Genomic DNA, 22239 nt, shown 5'->3' with positions numbered 1-22239 from the left:
AAAAACAATACTAATTAAAAAAAGATGTTTGTAGATACCTTAAAAAATACCCAGAATATCAAATTAATTCCAGTCCAGCATTATAATTAGTTAAGAATACCTCCCGAAAATTATATCCTCACAAAAAAATGTGGGTATTGAAGTTAAAAGCATCAGAAACATCATGTACTTGAAAATACCACCAATCTTTGAGCAGTTAAAAACAAATCAGGATTTTCTTTGGAATCACCGAGTTATTAAAACGTGAATTTCTCTACAGTCTCCACACTGTCCTTTCAAATCAGTCTGTGTACAGATCAAGTCTTGGAGCAGTTTAATATCCACTGTTGGAAGATATAGTCTCTGACCAGCAGGAGGCTACATTGAACAAGAAACATTGGCATTCTTTTTTAGTACTGACTTCTGCCCAAAAGAGAGACTTTGGAGCACGAGACAGACCGGCCCTGCTTCAGGAGATACTTCTTTTCTGAAATGCATTGTATGTGTACTTCCAGTGCAAATTGTTTCAGCACTTGCGACAGGCGAGAAGGAAAAGGGGAGGAAGAGAGACGCCCTCCTATGCTCTTGCTTGGAGGAACCAATAGCCATAAGACACCAAACTACCAGCTTTCCTTACTGTTGAAGCCAGTTCCCGCTGCTGGCAACCTGCAATAGCTTATTAAAGATTTCATTTTTTAAGATAATCGGCTTACAGTTTAGCATGAAATCTGGCCATGGCTACGGTTCTATGTGCGTAAAGGTTGGTTAGAGATGCTTTCCCCTTTCTGTATTGGTTGGAGTTCATTAAAAACAAGTCTGTAGTACTTCACGTGTGTCATGAAATGTGAGAAATCTGTCTGACTCGGGTCTGTATTTCCTGTCGACACAAAGGGCAGGTCTCCAGTTGCAAGGCACACTCCATGCACAGGTCACTGGGGGAGAAAGAAAGAAAGTTAAAGCCTGGACTTAGAGCACTTACAAATACTTAAAAAACTATAAGAAAAAAGAATAACCAAACATTCAACAGTTTATTCAGCCTGCTTAATAAAAAAAAGCAATCAAGGTCAATCTTTCAGTGTGGAGATCAGGAACTGCAAGTCAGGTGTTGTGGATCCACACACTTTGCGAGGAGCTCTTGCTGCTCAGCTTCTTACAGACCTGGAACTGCTGGTGCAGACTGTCAGGATTACACCTGCACTCTATTTCATCTCAACACTCACTCTGGTCTGGAGGAAAGACTGCCAAATTTGTCACAACTTCTTGCTGAGGCACACTGCATGTCTGCTCTTTTTCAGCTTGGATGCAGTCTTGCCATGGGTCTTCCTGCCACTGTGAGTGCTCTAAAAACATTACAGAACTGGACTTCACTGCATTAACTTCCCAGTAGGCTACTGAGAATCACAGAATAATTAAGGTCGGAAAAGACTTTAGAGATCATCACGTCCAACCGTCTTGGGCTACTTCAACGTAGCAACGTACCAGGTACTACAGTATTCATCACACTGCTGCCCCATTTTTATCTTTTGTAGAAATTTGGGGCTTCAGATGATCGACTTATTGAACATTTAATGAATATCTGGGTGCACAGTGAGTTTCCTGCTCTCCTCACGTGATTTGAATTGTGCATGCAGCACCTGTACTAAGCCAGCATTCATCAGCAAAACCTCTGAAATCAAGTGAGGCTGTGCTGTTCCTTGCCCAGAGCTAGCATACTCACATAGCCACCGTACCTCTGTAAATCCAATAAGGTTGTTAGGAAAGGCAGGAAGTCTGTGTTTAACTACCATCAGACACATCCTTAAAATGTTGAGTTATTACTTCCTTTGTGCTCTGAAGTCAATCAAGATAAGCAGGGACTGTATCTGACCTCACCTAAGATACATCAACCATAGGCACTGTCTCTTGGTTGACTTTTTCTATTTGCTTTAAAAAAAAATAAATAAGAGTTATTACCTGTGTCCACACGGCCTGAGTTCTGTGTCTGCTACCTCATCACAGCAAAGCGTGCAGCAGTTCTCTCTGATGCTCACTTGCTTCAGCAAAGCCAGGCGCCTGTGTCTGAAGAAAGAGACGTACCCTCACATTAGCTGGGCTCTAAACTACCTGCACTATTGCATCAAGACCAACACAACACGTGCTCATGCTACTCAACACTAATGCTGATAAACACTGATAAAATCTACGGCACAAAAAAAACCTTTAAAACATCCAGAGCTGTTCTGAGCAGCCTTTGTTCCCTTCTTCTGGTTTGTCAGAAAGGGATAAAGAGGGTTAGGTTACAATTCCAGCCCTCACAGCTGAACATTCCCATTAAAGTGCTGTGTTATGTATTTTCAAGAGGAAAACAGCACCTATCCATCAACCCTGTAATGATGTAACAGTTCAGAAGAACACATATTGAAAAGAAAACTGACAGCCCAGTATGGCAAATGCCATCAGGGAGTATATGCTGTCTTCCCTTCTCTTTGGCATATATGTTGTACAAAGGAGTCCCTAGAACATTTCAGGTGTAAAAAGTGTACATAAGTATATCCAATTACATATGTATATATACATAAATGTGATAGATTATAATTTTAAACAATGCTTATATAGAGAGAGGTGTGTGTATGTAGATAAGTGCACACATTAAAAAAAAAAATCATGTTAATTATCAGGAGGAAAGTCACTTTTAATCAAGTGAGTTTAGGAAAGAAGTCCATGTGATGTTTCAGGCCAGCAGACGATACCAGAGCAGGCTGGCAGAGCTCCCACCTTTGCTGAAATATGACATTTCAGATTTGGAATGGTTGCTGTAAGAGAAAGCTGGATGGTGGCAGCGCAGTGACCAGCCCAGGCTACACACTGCATCCATTACATCCAGCACAACCCCACGGGAGTTTATGTTAACCCCTGTGATGGATAACTGGGGTCCCACCTTGGCTCCTGGCCCTTTTTCCAACTCCCTGTTAAGATCAAAGCCGTCTTGTAGATTATGATTGGCATACAGCTACCCAACAGTTCAGATGGTGTAAACTAACATCATCCTCTCCACACAAAGAGCAGCAGTGTCCAATGCTGAATGGAGCCTTTCAGCGCTATCGCATACTGAGTAGGCGCCGACACAGGAGGTGAATGTCTCCAGGCAGATAGCAATAGGAAGCCAGTCCCTCCTCCTCCTGTACAGCCTTTGTGACAACCAAAGCCTCATTCTTGCAGCTTAAACACTGCGAGGCCAGGGCCAGAGTGACACCAGTGCCATCACACCCAATCATCAGCTCCTTACAGCACAGGGCCACAAGCTGCCAAAGTCCTCATCCGGAGCATGGAACTATTAAGACACCTGCTGTGAAAAAGGGCTGATTGAGAATTAACAGATCACCTTAATGAGCTAAATCAGACTCTCACTTAAAAGACCTCCAGTGTCAAGCAGGTGCAAATTACTCTGGCTACAGGGAAGTGCAAATTGTCTTGCAGGTTGGATTTCATTTCCTCTTTGCATAAACTCAGTATCACATCTCAGGCTTTGCCAGTATGCGACTCAGATCCAAGAGTAGTAAGGTAGGTTTTCTATTTTTAAGTAACGTGCCACATAACTCACTGTAACAACCAGCCAGATAATCCAAAGCCAATCTGCATTTCTTGTGGCTGGGGTACCCACTTCCAGCTTAATGAGAAGCAACAAAAGAGCCTCTGAACCATCTGCATAACAGCCTAGAAAGCCATCACTAAACAAAGTTGGAAAGCTGGGACACACACCATCGTTCTTCTGTTACTGTGTGTGCTCCAGAAAATTGTTTCATTACCAACGACCTAATCCAGAAAAGCTGTTAGGTTTCAAACCTGCCAACGAGACAGGGAGATCAGGAAGGATTTACCCAAGTTTTGCCTGGGTGGATTTACATTCAGGTGGCTGAGCACTTGGAAGTCTGAATAACCTTTGTGGATTCTGCCAACAAAAAAGCATTAACTTTCATTGCAATCAGAAAAGCCCAACAAGACTTACAATAATTCAGAACCTCCACACTACCAACACTAAATTAGGTCAGTTTTAAATGAGACACACTTTTTAATTAAAACTACAGCTCCTCAGTCAACCTAATCATTCTTACACAGCACAAGACACTTGTAGTCCAGTTTTCTGTGCAACAGTAGTTAATTTTAAAGTAGCCTAATATCACAAAGACTTACTTTAATGTTATGTGTGTGTATTTCTGTGGGCTCTACCTGCTATACCTATGGTATGACCCTTTACATGTGGAGGTATGACCTCAGAAAAGATAACTCTCACAAGGACAGCGTAAGGCTACACATCTCAGAAGTGAAGTATCTCATTCCTTCCTCCACACTCAGACAAAAGGATTACCTTGGCAAAATGATCTTCTCCTCTGCTGTCAGAAAGGCATAATCATTAAAGGTAGTAAATTTCATTGGTGGTGGGTATTTGAAAGGTTTTGCCCCGAAGTTGAACTCGCACTGTTGGTAAGACATGAAACTCGCTGCAGCAAAAAAGCCAGATCTGCAAGAGGAAGAAAAAACATTTCAGGATGACTTGCAGCACTAAGAGCGTGCTAGAAGCAATGTTTTATTACCAAACAAAAATACACCCTGAAACAAAGAACATTTGCTTAAATAGATCTGGTTAAGCTAGTTGGAAGAAAAGCCTCCAGCACACCCCGTGTCAGCTCTTACGCTGTCCTTTCTTAGTTCTCAGCCTTGGAATTTACTGTCAGAATTTATCTGAATTTACTCCCCAGTCAACCAATAAAGGCTGCTTACTCTACAACCGGGATTAGTCACACTTACAGTAAGAGCAAACACATCTCAACAGCCCACAGCCTGATCCTCTTTACATCAATCAGCTCAGGTCTCTCCTTCGGTACCAGAACTGGGAACAACATTTTCCTCCCAAACAACAACTGCAACATCTGTCAGCCAACAGGGAGTCCCACCTGCGTGCTGCTGCTCCTGGCTGCTTTATTTGATCAGGCACAAGACAGGCAAACTTGCAAGGGTATACAAGTTCCATGCGAGCAATGCACACCATGAATTCAGGTCTGTGAGCTCCCTTAGCACCATGCCCATCTGCTTCTCCTTGCTCCTGCAGGATTACCCCGGGACAGCTGTCTGCTTCACAGCCAAGCAGACGCCGTATAAAAATACCAGAGCCATCACCCCTTCCAGTTTTATTGACAGAAAGGCCTCAAGCTGAATAATACTGTAATTTCTAACTGCACAGAAGAACCCGTAAAGTACATAAGTGCCATACTCCACATGAAAAGAGAAACAAGCTGAAGAGACAAGGTATTCTGTAAGACTTTACACTGTGCTCCTCCTGTCTCACTGGCACCTTGAGCTTCGTTTTGGTAAGAAGATACAAGTGAAGTCATTAGCACAGTAATGTCTATTTAGAAAGTACTGCAGTGTTTAATTAAGCTGCATAGGAAGCCTCTCTCAACTATCACTTCAGCTTCCCAGAGCTGAAATGCTGAACTCCTCTGTGACAGTCAGAGGAATCAGTTACACATTAACTGTAACAGAGTTGGAAATATTACTGTAACACCATCCTGTAATGTTGTCAGAGAGATCCTGCTGTGTATATTCAATATACTACTACAGGCTCCAGCCCCACTGCAACGCAGCAAGTTAATACAGCCTTCAGAATGCACAAATCCATGTGTGAAATGGTCTCTGAGCTGTGACATTTCTAAGCAACTTTCAGCTGGGAATTAATTTTTCAAATGGAATGTTTTCCACATAATTAGAGCTATTATCCATACAGGTCACTGTCAGTCCCACTGAGCACATACTTACACAGCTGATGAAAAGACTTGCTTCTCAGCAGGCAGCTGGTTTCCATTTAAATAGAAGATCATTTGCTTTTCTTGCAAGTCTAGCAGAAATCCTATTGTGTCTCCTTAAGTGCAAAACAGAGATCATTTAAAATCGTTCAGTTACGTTACCTGTCAATAGCTGAAACAGTTAAACAGAAGTATCATGCACCCTAGTGAGCTGTCTCACCAAGAGTGAGCACAGCAAAAGAAGCAGCGTGGAACAGCCTGTACTAGCAAAACACGAGGCAACGTGGGCAATATATAAAGTATTTTAGTCTGCCAGAGTGCCAATACTATGTAATGGTACTGCAGAGCACGAGGCAAGACAGGAGAGCTGTTCTCTCCCCACCTGTCTCTCCCAGGTGGTTTTACAGTTACTGAAGGTATCTTCAGAACACATACTTGCTAACTTTCTAATATGCTTGTGCCAGCCTTGGGAGGAATTTTTAATAGAGAAGAAGGCACAGAGAGCAGTTATCCAACAAGACTCTCTACACGCGTTGCACAACAAGAGCATGGTGCCCACTTTGCATCTTTCAAGCACTGCAAGTACTGCTAGTAAAGGCATAATAATTACTAAACACATCATCAGGATTAGGCAATAACTGTTATCAGGTGTGACTGGAATAAGCTATTTATTCCAGATGCCTGCAAAAGGAAGAAGCCTGTGCAGAAATCCAGCTAGGATAAACTACAGGCTGAATACAGACTGAATACCTTCTTTCCAGCAGGGATGGGAATGTGGTTTACTTCTGGCATTATACCAAATCAGCTGCCGGCAGCCATCGTATGCACAGGAATACTCATCATCTCCAATGCCATAACCTTCCTTTAGGAAAAGGAGAAGCATTTCAGCCTGCAGCCATTCCTCACGGAAGTGAGATAAAACATTCAACTAAACCACTCCTCCAAGAGCAGGATGGGATCCCCCCCCAGCACCACCTCTTTTATTTTTCAAGAGCTTTGGCTTCATTTTCACACCAAAATGAGTTTGCTGGGGGGTAAAGAGGAATATAAGAAAGGGATATCCTCTCTAAATTGTTTTTCAGTCTGTGAGCTCAAGTTTTCTTGTCTACTAACTTTTTTGTCATCTATTTAGAGACCTCAAGTCCAGTAGCTGAATAGCTATCTTCCCTTCTTGAAGCGTACAAAGTCAACACAGGCACACAACCCCTCTCTTATCTTGAAGTCGGTCTTGTAACAGATACCCACACCATATCCAAGTGTGACCAGAACACACAGCACACAAAGAGATAACAGTCCCACAGAGCCTTCACTGAACGTGCTGCATATTCTGTCCCTCTCAGGGACAGCCTCCCTCTGTTTGAAAGGAATTCCAAGCAAGCACAAGTTTCAGAGCAGAAGATGAACCCATGACATAGGAGAGCCCAAATGTGAAATCCAAAGGCATTTTGGAAGATAGCTTCCTTATGTGGTTGGTTTGCAGTGCAAACGTCAGCCAGCGTCTGATTACATAAGATGTCCCAAATAAAGCTCACCTCTGCTAATGAATGTTTCGTGTCATATTCAGGATCAATTTTTTGTTATACATACTGGAAATAAAGAGCACGTGGTTTCCCTGATGAGTGCTCATAAGATAATAACCTCGTGTTTCAGATAGAAGCCTGATGAACTTCTATGCCAGCAGCATTCAGTCACCAGCAAAACAGCCATAGCAACAGAGCACCCAGCTCAGATATGACAGCTTCTGTTTCCATACCTTGCACAGGAAGCAGACAGAAGAATGCATACACACCAAGCTCCTTAACAGTAAGTGGGAAAAATCTTTTAAACCTCTTAACATTCTAAAGGCAGACATGCTGTCTTTCACTTCCAACAGTTTCCATTGCACTCAACAACAACAATGCCTGTGCTTAGGACAGGTCTGTAGGATTTGGTTGGTTGTCTTTTTGTTTGTTTAGCTAAATTTAAAAACAGCACTCAATTCCATGCTAGAACTGTGGGACTGGACTTTGGACACGATACAGAGACATATGCATGTCCTGCATCAGCAGAAGACAATGCTATTTACATTACTAAGTGGAAAAAAAGAGCAGAAAGACCATAGGAAGATTCAAGTGAGATGGTGAGAAGGGACACACTCCCATTCCCATGTGCTCCTTTCCACTGATGTTTCCATTCACCCCCTTGGCACGTGTCTCTCACAGCCCCAGCCAGGATTTGCTCACGTCTCTATTTGGCCTACCTTCATCTTAGCTTCTGCATTTGACACAGCTGTAGAATAACTTTCTATAATGATCAGAAATGAGCAGGTTTAACTGCTTATCTCTGTATTCACAGTAAGTAAACACTTCTTCTGAAGGAAATTCCAAGTGGGAACAGAAAACCACGCAATAACAACTATAAAGTAGGATTACAGGTATACTTCTTGTCAAGCTCAGCCAGTAGGAATGGCAACTTAAGATCTCAGCCCTGTATTTCCATTCCAGTCAGCAGCAGTGAGCTGCACCATCTAAGCCCTCCGTATTGAAATTTTAACTTGTGCTTTAATGAGCTTGACGGTGGCTAGCTTTCGAAGGCTGATAATGTGGGAAGTTCCTTCTAAGCTGAAGCAGACAAGTTTGTTGGGTAGCAGCCACTACACTTTCTCAGCGTTACAAAAGTACAGAAGCAAATAAGCTACAGCATATTGGGTTTGACAGCCATCCAGTTTTACCATGAATATTTAAGGAGAAAGAGGTCCTAGCTCCATCTCTACTAACGTTAGCAGAGATTTTTCTTTGTAGGTTTGGACTTCATGTTTGCCAGCACTTAAGTATGATGTGCCACAGAAGAGCATAGCTTTAAAAATTAAATACTGAAAAGAATATCTAGGATAAGATACGAAAGTAGCTGGATGAGCATGAGAACAAAAACTGTAAATAAGAAAGTGTACTTATTCTATATTATCAGAACAAAGGCGAGAATGCGGAGAATTCAGTCTTTCTGTAATGCTTATATGTAATCAAAAAAGCTGCCACGTTCCTGAACTGCATCACATTGCTTCTACCAGCAGGACCAATGATGCTGCATTATCCCAAAGTCACCTGAAAAAACTATTTCCCTAGTGAAAATTAATGTAATAGGAATATAAACATAAAGGGAGCCTACAAACAGGAGGGGAATCAACTCTTTACAAGGGTAGATAACGGCAAGACAAGGGGAAATGCCTTTAAGTTGAAGGAGGGAAGATTCAGGTTGGATGCCAGAGGGAAGTTCTTTACTATGAGAGTGGTGAGGTGCTGGAACAGCTGCCCAGAGAGGCTGTGGATGCTCCATCCATCCCTGGAGGTGCTCAAGGCCAGGTTGGATGGGGCCCTGGGCAGCCTGGGCTGGTATTAAATGTGGAGGTTGGTGGCCCTGCCATTCTATGATTCTATGATTCTACACTAAAGAGATAAGCCACTTCCCTATGACATACAGGCAATGGCAAGTAGATACATTGCCATTGCTAGCAATTACGCAATATTTGTGTGATCAGTGTCTGCGTGTTGCAATGACAATCCTGTCCTTCCTTGTACTACTTGCATCAATAAAAAACAGCTTTGCAGAAGTACAGGGAAATTAAGGGAAAGGTGCAAGTGCCCACTTACTGCCACAGAATAACCAGTGTTATTTTCCTATGCATTGAAAGTGGAGAAGTACTGAAGCACATTATTGGCTGTGTAACACTACAAGTACTCACATGATTGAGAAATTTACTGTCTTTGGTAGCCCATCCTATTTGCATCACTCCCGAAGTAATGACTGTAACTTCATAGTACCAAACTCCAGAGTCAACACAGAACGTACATCTGACGCTTTCAAAAGATGAGGCATCGCATCGAGCCTACCAAAACCAAACCAAAGGATAATTTTCTACAAAAGAAGCATTTAAACTCCTCTTCCCCCCCTCCCTGGAAGAAGTTTCTTGCATGTAAGAATACATAGGCACGATATTAGAGGTAATTTAATTCACAGTGGTAGCAGCCACACCCTAACCGCTGAGTAGGCAAGACTGAAATGTGGTTAGAGATAAGAGAAGTGAGGATGTAAAGAGTTGATGGAATCAATTTTAGATATTTAAAGACAAGGGCAACCAATACAGGAAGACCTATGTCATTGGCTGTCAGCTAGCTCTTACTACAAAGAGCCAAGTTGGTCAACCTTACTTTTTTTTTTTTTTTCCTTTATAGGCCAATTTTCATGTAACAGAGGAAATAAAACATAAGGCTGAGATAAGAATCCTGCTCCTATAGGTGCCTCAAGATTAGAGAATACAAGCAGCAGGGATCGAACTAGTGAACAGTTTTAGTTGAAACTAAAACTTTAGTGGCTCTGGGCAGCCTGATCTGGTGGTTGGCAACCCTGCCCACAGCAGGGGGGTTGAAAACGGATGATCTTTGAGGTTCTTTTTAACCCAGGCCATTCTACAATTCTATGAAACAGCTCTAGTGAAAAAGGAGCTGTCTTTTAAGTGCCTTGCTCACCATTCTGAATATAGGCATCACTTCACTTTTTTTTTTTCCCCCAGTTGAAACCATGAAATGACATCCTACCTCTAATCCATGCGGTGATATCTTCAGGTATTCACTGACATCATTGCTGTTCAGCATAGCCCTGATGTTGGTCAAGTCAACCTTCTCATATGTAAACTGTCTGCCTTCTTTTAGAACTGCAAAACACAATTAGTTCAAGCGACTGCTACAGCAAAGCTTTGTTTTGAACATTTCATATAGCAAAAAAATCATTTTTGTTAGGATCCAGTTCACTTCTGACATAAATGAACGAAATATTGACATTCTGCCTTCAGGGAAACAGCATCGCTTGCAATAGCACCATGCTAAACGTCCTCTAAACAACAGAACATAACAGATAACTTTGTCTAGAGCTTCTGCAGCCTAAGTATTACTTCCAAGAAATCCACGGGCAAGCAAAAGGCATATAAGTTCATACCAAGATGCCAACTGTTTCAGGGTTTACCACTGTATTTGTATGTTCAGTTGGGCAGGGTTTTCTCGATTCATCACATGCGGCAAAGATTGTGGGGACAGAAAACATGAAAAGAGTTTTCTACTCTCAGTTTCAAGTGGGTGATGAATTTCAACTGAGCCAAAGCAGCTCCTCCCCTTTTCACGTGGGAGGAACTGAAACATTTATCTTACCAGGCATCAAATTGCTGACACGTATACATTAATTTACAAAACAAGACCTTATCTTAGGGCTACTTCTTATTTCCCTAATTTGCTACAACACTTGCACAGATGTTTACTAAACAACCACCATTGGCCTACCACACTGACTGGAGCCCCATAAGCCCAATAAGCCCATTTTCCCACATGTAACGAAAGGGCATAAGAAACTATCAAGCCCTCAAGCCTCTCGCCTTGGAGAATTACCATTAGATGAATCCATCCCTTTGCTATACCTACACAGATTGTCTAAACTCCACTGGGCACAGAATCCAACCTGGCGTTTCAAATAGTCTGGGTGATCTGTCCATTTCTCTAGCAGGATCAGTTGGTCACTGATGCGGGATTCAGAAACTGTCATTTTATTTTCACCTGCAATTGGAGAGCAAAAAAAAAAGAGAAACTCCTATAAACCAACAATACATTCAGTTAAATAAGTAACATCGTGCAAATGCAGTAGGAAAAAAAAACAGCAAAAAACCCCCAATGTACCAAACTTACATCCCAGCATTACAAACAGCAAAAAGTTCTACTCCCAGGCTAACCTTGCAATCAGATATAGCACTTCTCTGCATGGAGTCAGACCAGAGACAGTCAGACCACGGCTGTTCCCCATCTTAATACAGATTCTTTGTCCCCAGTAACAAAGGTTTCATGTTGTAACTCTTTATGGTGCAATAGCTTGTTGAGAAGTACTGAGTTCCAGCAAAGCTCTCAGGGCTTTGTGGGTGGGGGTGTCATTAAAGCAATAAATACTTTTCCTGCCTGCACGAACCCAACCATCGCTGTTCTCAATCTCTTTAATACAGATTTATTTCAGTGACAACAGCCTCACATCATAAGGCTTCATGCAGCAGTTTCCAACTGATGAGCTCTGTGCTGAGCTTCAGCAAATATCTCAAGGGTCCTGAGGGGCAGAGGAGTGGCACTAACACAGTGAATATTTCTCCCTGCTTCTAAGTACACCAATATTTCCCTTCTGCATTTGTGTTCCTAGAAATCCAGTCCTTCTTGCTTACAACAAATGTGATCTGATGAAGCAAATGACAACCACATGCCGCAGAAGCTGTAATGTTACCATAAGAGCAGTGTTGGGCTGACACTTACTTGTTTGTGCAAACTTCTCCAGTGCTATTAGTGCAAAAAGCATCACCATCGGATGGGACTGGAAATTCTAAACATGGGCAGTAAGAACAGTCAATAAGGACATGATACAGGCGGGTAAGAAGAGCTCTTTGTCACCAAATGCCTTCGGTTGAAAGGAACCTCCCAGAGCCACCCAGTCCCTCCTTCTGTCAACAGTTGGCTCGAGGAGATCAGGATGCTCAGGGCCTTGGCCTGCAGACTTCTGAGAACCTCTAAGGGTGGAGCTGAATTTATTCTACAAGCTAGGAACACTAACAAACCACACACAAACAGGATACATGAATTTTCTCCCCACCCTCCAGGAGGTCACAGCAGATAGGTTGAAGCCAACCAAGCAGGTCACTTTGACCAGTTCTTCAAAATGACCATCTTTTCATCTCACACCAGTCCCAGAGCTATGCAACTGAGCTAAGAAGTGAAATCAGAGTTGACTTTGATGTCTTAGCACCAACTTGAGAGCACTGAATAGAAGCCTGACCTTTCTTGAGCAAAGGACAGAACTGCTTCTCCAAAAGCAAACAAACAAACAAAAACCCTCTCAACTTTCTGAAGGGCTTCTATGAAGCCTCATTCCTTCAACCTACAATAAAAACAAACTGAGAACACAGAGAAAGATGAGGACTTGAAGCCTAAAGAAGTAATCCAAAATAATTATTGTAGAGGAAGAAAAAGAAGTTTGTACTTGAGGACAAAACAGAGGAATACTGATGAGAAACCCTCTGTACCACAGCATGCAGCAAGGTCTCGTTACTTTAAATATCTTCTTAAAACCAGGAGATAGGAACAGCAGAGTCTCACGTATTTTAGGGGGTATTTTCACTAAGACTTTCTGAACTTAAATCTCAACTTTCTGTACATCATCAGTATTTAGCAACACAACCCAGACTTCTCACACAAAGCTGTTCTAATCACAGCGTATGCATGTAGACTAAAGGATTGAATTCACTTACCAAGCTGTGAAGTAAGTATTCCAATATGCCTGGGCTGAGTAAGCCTATACTTGCAGGACCTACAAAAACATTAGAGGTTAGATCCATCCGTGGGAACTACCATACGTCCACTGCTTAGAAGTGTATTACAAATCTCTTCTGTTCTGTATTTTAATCACCCTTTAATTGCAGAGGGAAAGTATGAATCAGAATGCCTTGCATTGGAAAAGACCCCAAGGATCATCAAGTTCCAACCCCCCGGCCACAGGCAGGGCCACAGACCTCCATAGAGGCTTGAAGACTAGCTCTGTTTACCAGAAGCTCTAAAAAAGCCATACCAGGGGTCTAATATAGCCTATTTGACTGTGAACTATACAGTTTGCAGCAGCATCATGGCAAGTAGCCTATTAAAGAAGCTACCCTAAAATACTGCCTGTTCATTCAAGAGAGATGCAAGGGAATCAAGCTCCAGCAACTCGAACTCTTGAAAAGCTGTGGTGGATTCCACCACATTAACAGATCTGCTGCCTGAGCTGCTGCAATTAGTAGGCATTGGGTCTCATTTCAACTTACTGTAATGAGAAGGTAGAAATATGACAGTGCAAAATGCTTCCTGCTCTTTTTCTTTACTTTGACAGGCACAGTGAAATTACATTCCTAATAACCATCAGGTGATGCTGTACAATCACTTTTTCTCCATTTCCTTTTCCTCTGAATGGGAGCTCAACGCTAGGTACAAAGACCACCAGTGGGAAGTTAACTTCATCATCAGCTTCCAACAGGGCACTTGGGGAGCTAAGAAGTTTGGTGTGAAAAGTCACCTTAAAACGCAAGTCCAACAGTGATCTTTTAAGTAGCACAGCAGAGCAAATCTTTTCAGCTGGCTACAATAGAACAGTACGTGTTTGGCAGAAACAGCATCTCTCTTCCATCCTTCTACCCAGCCTCTAAGACCACTGAGTTAATACTCCTGTCAATTGACTACAGAACCACATGTTCACAGTAATGCTGAGAGTAGGGCAAGGTCTAGAGAGAAGACTGATTACCAATGCTAAGACCATATACTGTAAGCATGAATACTGACCCACAAACATACACCTCAAGTTGCTAACCAACCACCAAAAGATTCGTTCTTTTAAGTATCTGGGATTTTAAGTGACTCATTCAGAGCCAAACCGGTGACTGATGACTGAATCTGTTCGGTGTTTTACTCAAACAGTGGAACGGGTCACACCTGTGAGACAAAGCGTCCCCTCCATGCAGAACATTATTCAGCTCTGAGAAAACTCAAGTAGTTTGGACTGGGGGGTGAAAGCCAGAGGTACTCAGCAAGCTTCCAGAACCATCCCTTGGCTTTACCTGCTAATTTCTCAGCTAAACAGCCCAGCACTGCAGTTGTATTCCGATGTTTAGCAGGGTGGCAAGCGTCCTGGCAGGCAGCAGCTCCACTTAAGTTTAATATTTCAGTTAACTTTTGTAATGCATCCTGAAACAGAAAATCAGAAATCTCTTCAATGTGAGATACACAATTTTCCCTCAACTCGATATATTATTTGGTGGAGTCACTGTCCCTGGACGTGTTCAAGGAATGTACAGACATGGCACTGAGGAATGGGTTTAGCAGGCAATATTGGTGGTAGGTAGATGGTTGGACCAGGTGGTCTCAGAGGTCTTTTCCAATCTTAGTGAGTCTATGATTATGACATATTACTTTTACATCGTATCACCAAAACCAGACAGCACAGGATGGTTCTCTTCTATGACAAAAGAGATAACAAAGAACAGATGGGAAGAGAAGTTCAACATATCCAAGGTCTGTAGTTTTAAAATTGCCACCAGCCTGTTAGTCTCTGTTGTGACCTACATCTTCTAGGCACAGACAAGTGAGCCACCTACAGCAAGAGGAATTCAATGCTAGGAAAAGGCAGACAATACCAGTGATAGCTATGGCTGTATCAGTTTAGGATGCTGCCAGCTTTACAAGATGTCCTAAATAGTATCCTTCAAAACATGTGATTTTCTGTAGTCATACTAATTTAAGAAACAGCAATAAAGGTAATAAATAGGAAATGCTGTGCTTTGGCTTTCTCCATTCAAGCAGTGCAGTATGGACAAAATTCAAGATAGGTTTAGATGGTAACCCTCATTTCCAGGGCAGTCGGGGGTTAATCCAGAGCTAAGTGATGCAACACAGAGAGCTCTGCCCTCCAGAATTTCTGAATCCCCCTAACTTTCCAGACCTCATGAAAATTTCAGCTGATTCAAATATAAACGACAATCTCAGGCTAGGATCTAATTAAAAATAGAACTTCTCATACTGAAGTCATCCAGCAGGCCTTTTGAAGAAAAAAATAGTACTGCTGAAGTTGGACGCCTCTTTGCTGTTCAAACAGCAGCCTGATCCACGCTTAAATCAATTTTCTGCACCAGAGTCTGCAATTTGTACAGAGATAAGACTGGAAAGCAGTTATTCTCCCAAAACAAATGCCACAAAAGCAGAGCCGATGGACAGGACTGACACGGAGTGGAAAGAATGGTGAGAGAAGAAAGGGTGACTGAGCCAGAGACTCGGGATGGAAAAAACTAAAATTAGACTCTTGCCATCCCCTGCACTGCCTTTAGATATTATTAAAACCTTCAGAGACATCAACTACTTTGAGTTAAATAAAGACTTTATAGACTGAACAGCTTACTGTGCTGCCATTTTGACTTTATGGACTTCACAGCCTACCATAACAAAAGGCAGCCTACTGTTCTCCAGCTGCAGCAAGAGTTGGGCACTGACTTCGAACCCCAAAGACCAAATACTTAAACATACTCTGAATATGGAAAAAAAAAGTGAACAACAAAGGCTTTAACAGGCTGCACGTGACCTGCAGAGCCCACAGCTCTCTGCACTTTGCTGGCCTGTAAAGAGATGGCAGTAGGGAAAAAGCCTCTGAGCAACCCCAGCAGGAAGCATCTTAGTGCCTCTTATGGCCAACTGTATCTCAATGCAGTGGCTGTGAAACAAGTCACCTGATGACTCAGGAAGCCGTGCAGCTGAAAAACAAACAAGAATTCTTCACGTGGAGCAGAGGTCTGCATTTCCCTCATTACAGCATTTGTACCAGCAGAGTATGGACACTTCAGATCATCTTTCCATCCAAGGCCAGTTTAATGGTCGGTAAAGAGAGTGCTCAGATTTGCCAAAACTCTAGCTAGATATTACACAGTTGAAGCGTTGTTTCTTCAACTCAGGATGCCCACTTGCACTGTATTCCTTATGTGCAGGGAAGGAACAAACTAAACAGTGAGTGGCACGTAAGCAGCTTTCAGAAGTTAGGAAACAAAGGCAGAACGCCCACGGATGCTCACTGCACAGCATGCAGACTGCGTGGCAGAAGAAGAGAGCAATGGAAGCAGCTATGGCCCAAAATCCTTTTGTTCTTCCCCAGAAAGCTGTGTTTATTCACTTTCTACTACACTGCTTCTAGTAGTAAGTAGTAATTAGATGCCAGGTCACCAAAATTGACTCCAAGTTACACCCAATTTCTGAGCAGCTAACCGTCCTGCATAACCAATGAAACCCACCCAGCAACTATCATGGCAACCAGAGCCAGCTGCAACTCAGCTGCAGATAAAGGTATTGTTTCAACTCACTTTTGTTGGCAGTGGGCATTCATCAAGTAGCAGCGTTATGACGGCCGGTCCCAGCGGATCCTCTAGTGGGATAACTCTAATTAAAGACTGGACGACTTCCAGCCAACCTTCATCTGTCAACCACAAAACAGAAGTCACGTTTAGAATCAGCGCCACAACCCAAGGCTTCAAAATACATCAGCAATGGAAATTTAAGTCCTCGGTCACTGACGTCACTCAGCGAGCTCATAGGCACAAGGAAAAGTAATCCAGATGCTTTAAATTTTATATCAGTGTCTTAAGTTTGTAGCTTGGAAGTCTGATTTCAAGGAGTAATAGCAAACACTGCTATTGTTTGGAGAACAGCCCTGCCCAGGCCAGAGCATATTGCAGGAAGGAACCCTCTTAATGTGGACAAGCACTTGGTTCCAGCATCCTGACTCAAGAGTTTGGTGTCCAATGTTATACTGAACACACTGCACTCACGGTGATGCTGAAGAAATGTGCCTGGCCAGAAAGAAAGCATCCTACCTGCTCTGCAAGTAACGCGGACCTCAGAGCAACTGTGTTAGCTTCTCCCATGCCTGGCCTTCTAAACAAAGCCTGATTACATACGGAAATAGTATAGGTAGGAGGCCTTATCTGCTCATTAATGTGAATCAATTAGATGTTAATTGACTACAAAAAGAGTGGGCAATTTGATTTACAAGACGAGTTGCCTGAGAAGTAAAAATAAAGATAACTGTGCCTGCACCTGCATACAAGTGAGGTTGGAGGCTTTGTGCTCCCTTCCGCAATGACAAGTAAACATAAATAACACCTCTGGTCTTAGAATTTGGTAGTGCATTACTCCAAAACACCCTTCACTGAATTGCTGTAATATCTAATCAAGTTGATTAGCTCACTTTAGTACAGAAACATATTACCTGGGACTGATACCAACTCTGTTAAGAGACTTCATTCAACTCTAGCAGAAATTTGGTACAGGTCTCCAGCTGGATGGGTTCCTCCTCCCATAACAGAGGTAAGTAACTCTCACACAGACACAACTTGACGTGCAGGACAACTCCAGTACAGTACTGGAACAACTACATCAATAACCCAGAGGTCTAAGGACAGCAAAAACCCAGACAAAAGGCAAGCAGTGTTTGGCAGTGGTGAAGTACAGATTTTGAACCATGTTTACGTACATGGGCTGGTTCTGCCCTCATACAATCAGGCATACTTTGTGGCTTATGGTTTAACGTGTTTGCACTGCATTGCTCATGTAGGAAGTGTAACTGAGCTCAAAAAACTCAGAAAAAACACCCACCAGCTCAGTGGATCTTCTGAAGGGCAGAACTGTGTTTTGGAGTCCAAGTCCCCACAGCTACAGCACATCAATACAACTCATACTAGCAGTGCAATTATTTTGCAACTAAGAATAGGGTTTGGTTTTTCCCCTTTGGAGTCACAACTGAAATGCCCAACACGGTGCCTTGGTACCTGTTTCTGCCATTTCATGCAACGTGATCATTGAATAAGGAGGCTCCTGGTCGCTGAAAGAGATATTACACAGGTCAACATTTATGCACAGCCTTCAATGCAACACATGAATAAAATGATAAAGACACAGAAAATGAATCCACTAAGCATTTAACAAAGAGAAAGTTACGTTGGCTGCAATGCACTGATGCCATTTTCAGATCTGAAATACAGGTGGAATTTAGGCTGTTTTCTGGTTTAAAACACTTGCATATCTACAATAGCTGGTATAACAAATTGTTGCCCATATTTGCATGTTCAGAATTGAAACACACTGCTTAGGCTTAATGCTATTCATTAGCAAAGTTCCTCAGAGTAAATAACAAGAGACTCTTCCAGAGATCACAAAGTATACCAAGAGCAGTGCAGAAACTCTGCTTTTCGTTCCCCCCCCTTCCCTCAATTGAAAGGCAAGCTATCTAGCAGCACCATACACTACTGATTCATTAAGAAGAGCAGCAGGAAAACATTAAGGCAGTTCAACAGGAAATATTTACCCCAATTCCCTTTCCACTATGGAAAAAAATAATAATAATGCAGGTTGGATTCGCTCCTCAATTTGATTTGATGGAACAAGGGTAAGGACCTACAGCCAGGTACATCAGAGCAGTGCCACTGGAAGTACCTAAAGCAAAGTCTCCAAGTCCTGCTGAGTAAGCACCCCCAGGACCACAAAAGCTTACGTGGTAGCACATCCTAAATGCTGGACTCAGTGCTATGAACCAATTCAAAGGGCAATTCAGCATTATGGACCAATCCCAGGCTCAGAACTATACATTCTACAACCAATCTCTATCGCATGCCTTCAACATAAACCTGGAAATGCATAACAGAAGAATTTTAGAAGACTTCAACACGGGTTCACTGTGCAGATAATTAACCTAGTTACTCCAGAAAGATTTATTATGTCCCCCCAACATTTGCCTATTTGGAAACAAAACAATTTGTGAAGCAGCACTCTGTATAAATAGCAAACATCAGTGTTTATTCTTCTGAGGCTTAGAAATGGAACTCTACTCCTAGGAAGGAGAGAGATCTGGACAAGAAAAACCAAATCTCAAGCAATTAACAGGGAAAGCAAATGCTCATTGTAGATCACACTACAGCAACTCAACTTACAGTTCACCTCACGGCATCCTCATGCATTAGATTTTATGACAGAGTTTAGAAGAGGAGTGCCAGGAAGGCTTTGGCCTCCCACTGCCCAGACTCCAACCTTTGGCTCTTCATCACTGTGCCATCACACCAAAACCTACATTTCCAACTGAGCGTTATGTGTATCTCCAATTAAACCGACTTCACCTGTACATGGTTTTTGACATGAAAATATGGTTGTCATCTTCCCTACCATTTCCTTTTGTTTCAGCTGTGGAGGTTCCAAGAAAATCCAGCTCTATGAAGAAACAGGCGATGGTGGAACATACTTAACCCTACGGACTCACTCACACTGCAAAACAGAACTTCCAGACGTGGATTTTCTTCCTCCCCCCCCCTCCACTGTTCATTCCTATTTACCTAAGAAGGGCCATCATTAGCTTAGAGTCTCACAGAAGGTTCCTTAAGCTTCTTTCAGGCACATTTGGATAATCTGCCTCATGAAGATGCTCCCCCACTATTCGCAGCCATAGGTCTTTGTCCTACAGAATGGAGCCTTGTAATATTAGGCTGTTATACAACCAGCCGTGTGTCGTCAACTGCTGTAATATTTATTCAACAGACCACAGTAACCACGTAGTGCTTGCGAGATGGAATCTGGAGTGCTGCATGCACTTTTGGGATCCCCCATGTGAAAAATGGGGAGCCCACTGGATAAGGGACCCAACTGCCATTTCCTGGAACTGGTCAATGCTTGCCAAGGCCCTGAGCAAGCTCTGACTGGGACTAAGCTGGAAGGTTAGAGTGGATGAACTTCCAGAGGTCCCTTCCAACCTACTGAGGGACGTGGTGTAGTGGGCATGGTGGTAATGGGTTGGCAGTTGGACTAGATGACCTCAGAGGTCTCCTCCAACCTCAATGATTCCATGGTTACCTGAGTCTAAGGAAGCATTTCACTGAGCCAGTATAGCAAAACACCACAGCTTCAGGAATTTGTCAGACATAGGACTCCAGGATCAGTGACTGTGGTTATTATCATTCAGCAGCAAAGGAAAGTACTTACAAGATTACAAAACTGATTGCAAGAGCAACAGGACCAACTACATACAGAAGCGTTGTGAAACAGCCTGAGGAAACGACCTCAGGGGAGAGGGGAGGCATAAAAGATCAGGGAGAGACTTTCAAGGATTTTGCACAATTTTCACTTAACGTTTTGAAGACAGATCCCAAAGAAAGAGGTAAAAAACCAAAAGCAACAACAGCCACCAGCACACCAATCCCCTCCCAGCCCCAACTACACACAGCCGACACCACGCACACCTCTTAAGCTCAAATTCTGCTATTTCCACTCAAGCATTTTACAACAGGAAAGCTAACTCCTCCTCCACAGGCATGTTCCAGAGCAGGTAAACGAATCAAGCAAGGCTCGTGTATCCTGAACCTCATCCATCTCAAACTCAAATCCCAGTTGTGAAGCTATGATAACACTTCTTCTGTTCTGGTCTTTCCAATTCCTAACTCGCACCTAACCCGAAAGAGATGAGCTAACTTCACCCTCCAGTTTTGAGGTCCTTTTATAGAGCTCCATAAAAAGTAATGCAAACAAAACAAAGCAACCCAAATAAGTGTCTATCCAGAAATATCCCACACGCCCTCAGTGGATGCTTTGAGCATGCAAGGAATGCAACACTGCAGTCATAAGCTGAACGGTCACCACATGCAGACTTTAAGAAGTACTCAGAAAGAAAACCTCAGTCTCCGTATGCAAACTGACAACGATCAAAGCTCTCAATTTTGTTGAGCCACTTCCAAAGAAGTAGATGCAGCCTGAAAACAGAAACCTTGCTTAGCAATCAGTGTTCAGGACAGAAGTTGCCCAACTCTGTAAGGTTCGCCGCTGCCTAAGCTGTGTATCTACACCAGATAAGCAATACTGAGCACACTCCTCATCCCATCTGGGTGTAGGCCCACACAGGAATGTGAGAAAGCTCCTCAGCTCCTTCAAGAGTCTGTATCTGGGCGCTCAGGAGCTATGGCTATTACCTAGGAAAGGTGCTCCTCTCCTAAGCCTCCAGATGGAAACACGCTGCTGCTTCAGGGAGGGCCAGGTGTAGATCGGTGAGAGGATGGAGTCACAGTTTGAGAGAAGACAAGAACATTGTATTTTCACTCATGTTGAATTATTCCTTGAGGTGGTACTTACTTATCTACTAACGTCCGAATTACGGCCAGTGTGTCAAGTACTAGCCCATCCACATTCTGTTTTTTTCCTTCTCGGTTCATGAGGCCCTCTCCCCCTCCTAGGTGGTCGGACAGGGTCCCTGGGGTGGCTTCTTCCATCAGGTGCACGTACCCTACTGCTCTCTGTCTGCCGATGCTGAGACTCCAAGTTGTCTTCTGCTCCGCTGTCATCGCGGCAAACACATGAGTTTCCCATCGTGCCAGCCCCCAAGGCTCCCAGCAAACAGGGAACGTGGTGCTCTAGAGTCAACAGCAAACCTTGGAAAAGGCTTCTGCTAGCATAGAACACAAGGAAAGCAACTACAATCATCTAGGAAGTTTTAAGAGCAGTGTTTGTGTGATCCTGGATTGGGATTGCTTGCATTATACGCGTTGCTGCCAGCAGGAATGAATGGAAGCTGGAGACTTAATTTCCGATATAATCGGTTAAAACAGACATTGGTCATCCAGAAGGAGGGCTGAAAAAGCAAATCCAAAACAAGAGTCAGTCTTAAGTCTGAGGAGCAGAAGAAGTCTTGTATTAGTAAACAGAACTATCCATGGCATATCAAATACCTAAGAAACATACAGTCTGCACCTGCAATCCACAGGTTGAAAAGGATGAATGAGGAAGGGCAGGAAGTTCACTGCTTGGGTAGCTTCTCCCCACACTTCATTTTTACACTACCTGCTGTTTTCCAGTTCTTGCACGTTTTTTTTTGGCTGCAGAGGAATAATTCT

At 43.0% G+C, this 22239-nt stretch overlaps 1 protein-coding gene across 1 annotated transcript; it reads right to left on the bottom strand.

Annotated features, from left to right (window-relative positions):
• Positions 1–63: 63 nt before the first annotated feature.
• Positions 64–21912, bottom strand: RSPRY1 (ring finger and SPRY domain containing 1). The gene is given in 15 exon segments (XM_004944057.5): positions 64–911; positions 1933–2037; positions 4325–4477; positions 5773–5875; positions 6510–6621; positions 9478–9621; positions 10331–10446; positions 11204–11335; positions 12071–12137; positions 13060–13118; positions 14398–14524; positions 16681–16793; positions 18145–18197; positions 21482–21546; positions 21548–21912. Coding segments are annotated over 15 exon segments (1728 nt in total). The 5' UTR covers positions 21830–21912; the 3' UTR covers positions 64–814.
• Between the last annotated feature and the right edge of the window lie 327 nt (positions 21913–22239).

This window comes from Gallus gallus, chromosome 11 (genome assembly GCF_016699485.2).
Source record: "Gallus gallus isolate bGalGal1 chromosome 11, bGalGal1.mat.broiler.GRCg7b, whole genome shotgun sequence".
Taxonomy (NCBI): Eukaryota; Metazoa; Chordata; class Aves; order Galliformes; family Phasianidae; genus Gallus; species Gallus gallus.
This window is presented reverse-complemented; position numbering and strand designations above follow the sequence as displayed.